Here is a 3,751-nt window from a genome sequence, read left to right on the forward strand (position 1 = left end):
TTTTTCTCTCTTAAATTCTTACAATTGTTTGTCATAACTTGATATCTTTTTATATGAAAAACTAAAACCTATTCCTACTAGGAATCCTTCTATGTTTAGATAACTCCTAAACATAATGCACACTTATCTCTTAACCATAACTCGGTTAGGATAATAACACTTTTGTCTTCAAGCTTATTCAACATAGTGTCTTTAAAAAATAATTTGTCTCTAATTGAATGTCATTAAGAAGTTTAGGTTTTAGAAGTCGTCATATTCTGAATATTTTATTAAACGCTTAATAGTCGAATAGACATTAACCTAACATGAACTGTCATAGCATAATAATGTTATAATATAAAACGAATCAATATCGCAATCTAATCTATACTTTAGGTTCTACGTAGTTGTCTGTTGCGTTCTTATTATACTAGATTAAATTATTAGATTCCGTATTTAGAAGAAAATTATATACGTGAACTTTTTTTTCTTTGTTTATGTTTAATTATCATTTAAAAATTGCTGTTTCGCCAATCCTTGAGAGAGCAAGCACTCACTGGCGAGTTCATCGAAATCTAGAAAATTCATTGTTTTTTTAATGAATATTCCATTTTGAAGCAACAATGCGGGGATTTTTAAATACCCCATCCACCCCAAAAAAAAAAAAGCTGTTTTACTAACTTTATAAAATAATATAAGCAAATAATTATAAATAATAAAAAAAAGATTTTTAGCTTCCATGGAATAAACTATAGTCGTTTTAGTTTTCAAGTATGGAGTACTGATATATATGACGATATGAACACACATTGAAGCTATATATTTTGCCTTCTAAGATTTACTAAGATATTTATGATAAAGAATATTAGTATATCACAAAAATTAGATCCTTGGAATATTCCGTATCAAGGGGTGCTTAAAAAGGGTGATTCAGATCTTCCCGATTATTATTTTGTCGCACCTAGGTTAGACAAAAGTGACATTTGACGACAACTTCATCCTTAGCCGAAAAACAGAAAACATGATTCACTAAACAAGTACTATTTTTAGATTTACGTAGAGCCTTCTACTAATTGATATATTAGGGGAAAACATGATTCACAAAACAAGTACTATTTTTAGATTTCCGTAGAGTCTTTGCTAATTGATATATTGGGGGGAAAAAAATCGTAAATTACACAAATTATTTAATCAGCTATGATTCTCCTAAAACTAAATTACACGTGGTAATATAAAATTCCCTTACGATTGGATATGTAAAAGATCTCCATTCTCCAACTTGAATTATTGTTATACTCAACAAACTAGCTACTTGATAAATTCACATAAGAATTCCAATTAACATAGTATTGTCTAACTTTTCTCTCATTAGTCTTTTTTTTCGTTTTTATAATTCCTCGAGTATTTCTCTAGTTTAGGAAATCAATTTAATAGTTTGATCAATGATGGCCAGCCACGGATGGTTGTTTAAAAAGTGTTTAAATATACATGTAAATCTTCCTTAGTCAACCAAAGAGAGAGAACGAGAGATACGTTACAAATAAAAACAAGTCCATGAGTTTTACCAAAAAAAAATCAAGTCCATGAGGTGGGCTTGACCCACATGCATTGGAATTGTATTTCCACACGTTCATTGAGAATCTATGAGAGAGTCTACATACATTATTTGTTTGATAACATGTCTACATCATTTCATAACCATTGTTAATCATGCCTAATCGTTCAGTTTTAAAATTTGTGCTTCAATCGTATGGAATAGTGTTATTCATGTTGTATAAACAATCCGCGATTTCAAAAATAATAACGTGAGTTGTAAAACCATATTCTATATTTTGATCATTTTCTAATGGACAATTTATCTCACAATTCTCCAAATGTTATTATTCCAAATGAATCGGTGAGGATCTAAATCGAATCGTAGTGTCAATAAATAAATTTTTCATAATCAAATTAATGCTAGTACTATATGTCAGTTGAACTTGAACCTAACGTCCAAATTTATGGTTTATTTATACAAGTGTATACCCACAAAATCTATCCTATCCTTGACTAAATAACAACGTCCAAAATAATTTGTCGACGCATAAAAAAATAAGTCAACTATTTTGACAATCAAAATAAGAAGTTACAATTCTTCAATATATATTTTTTTTTTTGTCAACACAATTCTTCAATATTATTTTGTAAATAAGTGACTTTCTTTATTTTTTATTCTCTACGTTCTTGACGAAAATTCTAAACCGTGAAGATTTTCTGTTGGGCCTACGATTAAAAGTAAAAAATACAGATTTGAACGCACTTCAGAAATAAAAGGCCCAATTAGAGTTCAGCTTGATAATTGGTACCATTCATTGAAGTAAACAAAAGAATACTATGGAACCAACATACTACGGTTTTATTCAAGTATATCATCAAAAGTTTAGTTACCTTTGGGACATGAACAACATAGATTCGTTCCACTTTGTCTTTGCCTATGTTTTCGAATCTTGGACATGACATGTTAACTCCCATTGCTAAAACGAAGTGTAAACTTTTATCTTAATAGATTCTTTTCTTTCGATTTGGCTTGCTGATATCACATTTGATTGATACATTTTGGTTGACAAGTAAACGGAATTGAGATTGTATACCGTAATGCATTTTCTTTATCAAATTGGTTTCATTGATCACGATATTTAGCATACTGATTTTGTGTTAGTCGTTGCTACATCACCATCTAAATTTATATTTACAACATACAATTTGTTAACAAATAAACTTATGGATATAAATCATATTAAAGTTATGAAAATATTATTGTCATTTTCTTTGTATTATGTTTATAATTTGGTTTCCATTCGATTTAACGTATCTAAACCAAATTTCCGAATCATCCACAATTACAAAATAAATCACTAGTATCCACAATTGCTCCTACTACCTAAACCATAGTGTAGGTTCCAAAAGGTCAAATCCTACAGCTAATTACATACTAACACAAGTCGCTTCCTCCAATAATAATGATCAACTTAGGCATCTACGAACCTAACATTTTCCCTCCTAATTTTCACAGATGACAATGATCAGCAATTATAGAAGAATCAAAACACACATCTTCAACAACAAACTCAAAAATCGTTCAAATCATGGATCAATTATCAAATCAAAGCCAATAACAACAAAGAGTCTTGAGTCTAATACGTACACATTACATCAAAAACTAATATTCAGATTCCACATTTCTTCTTCTCAAATGTTTACATACTACTACAGACAGCAAGAGAGAGTGATAATAAGAGAAGAGAGAACAGTACCAGAGATATCATCTTCAAATGTCTAAGTTCTCCAATTGAATGTTACTCTTAAGAGGCACGTAATCTCCAAGATACCCACCAAGATGATCATACAAAGCAGTCTTATCAATGGTCTGATGATGGTAACTCTTGCAAACATAGTAAAACACACTCTGAACAAGCAAACCCACAAGATTAACCATCACAAGAACACCAACTAGCAAACCACCAACCAAAGTCCTAGTGAAAGTTCCATACTTCCCTCCACCATGAACAACAACAGCTCCAAAGACAACTCCAATCAACCCACAGAGCAAAAGGTAAACAAAGACTAAACCCATAGCCATCTTAGTCTTCCCTTTAAGCAACTCGTAAGCTTTCCTCATAGCGGCAAGTCCATAAACCGGTTCAAGAACAGAGATCACACTACCTAAATGCCATAAAGCAGTGAAAAACACATGAACACCAAAGTAGAGAACAGAGATAATGATTCCAGCTAC

The 3,751-nt window shown here is 30.9% G+C and overlaps 1 protein-coding gene across 1 annotated transcript in view; it reads right to left on the bottom strand.

Annotated features, from left to right (window-relative positions):
- The window catches only part of LOC104759583, a 3,138-nt gene continuing 2,477 nt past the window's right edge, over positions 3,091-3,751 (bottom strand). The window contains exon 2 of the mRNA XM_010482492.2: positions 3,091-3,747. Coding sequence (XP_010480794.1) covers positions 3,287-3,747 — 461 coding nt within the window. The 3' untranslated portion in view covers positions 3,091-3,286. The remainder of the gene's footprint in view (positions 3,748-3,751) is intronic.

This window comes from Camelina sativa, chromosome 17, assembly GCF_000633955.1.
Source record: "Camelina sativa cultivar DH55 chromosome 17, Cs, whole genome shotgun sequence".
NCBI lineage: Eukaryota > Viridiplantae > Streptophyta > Magnoliopsida > Brassicales > Brassicaceae > Camelina > Camelina sativa.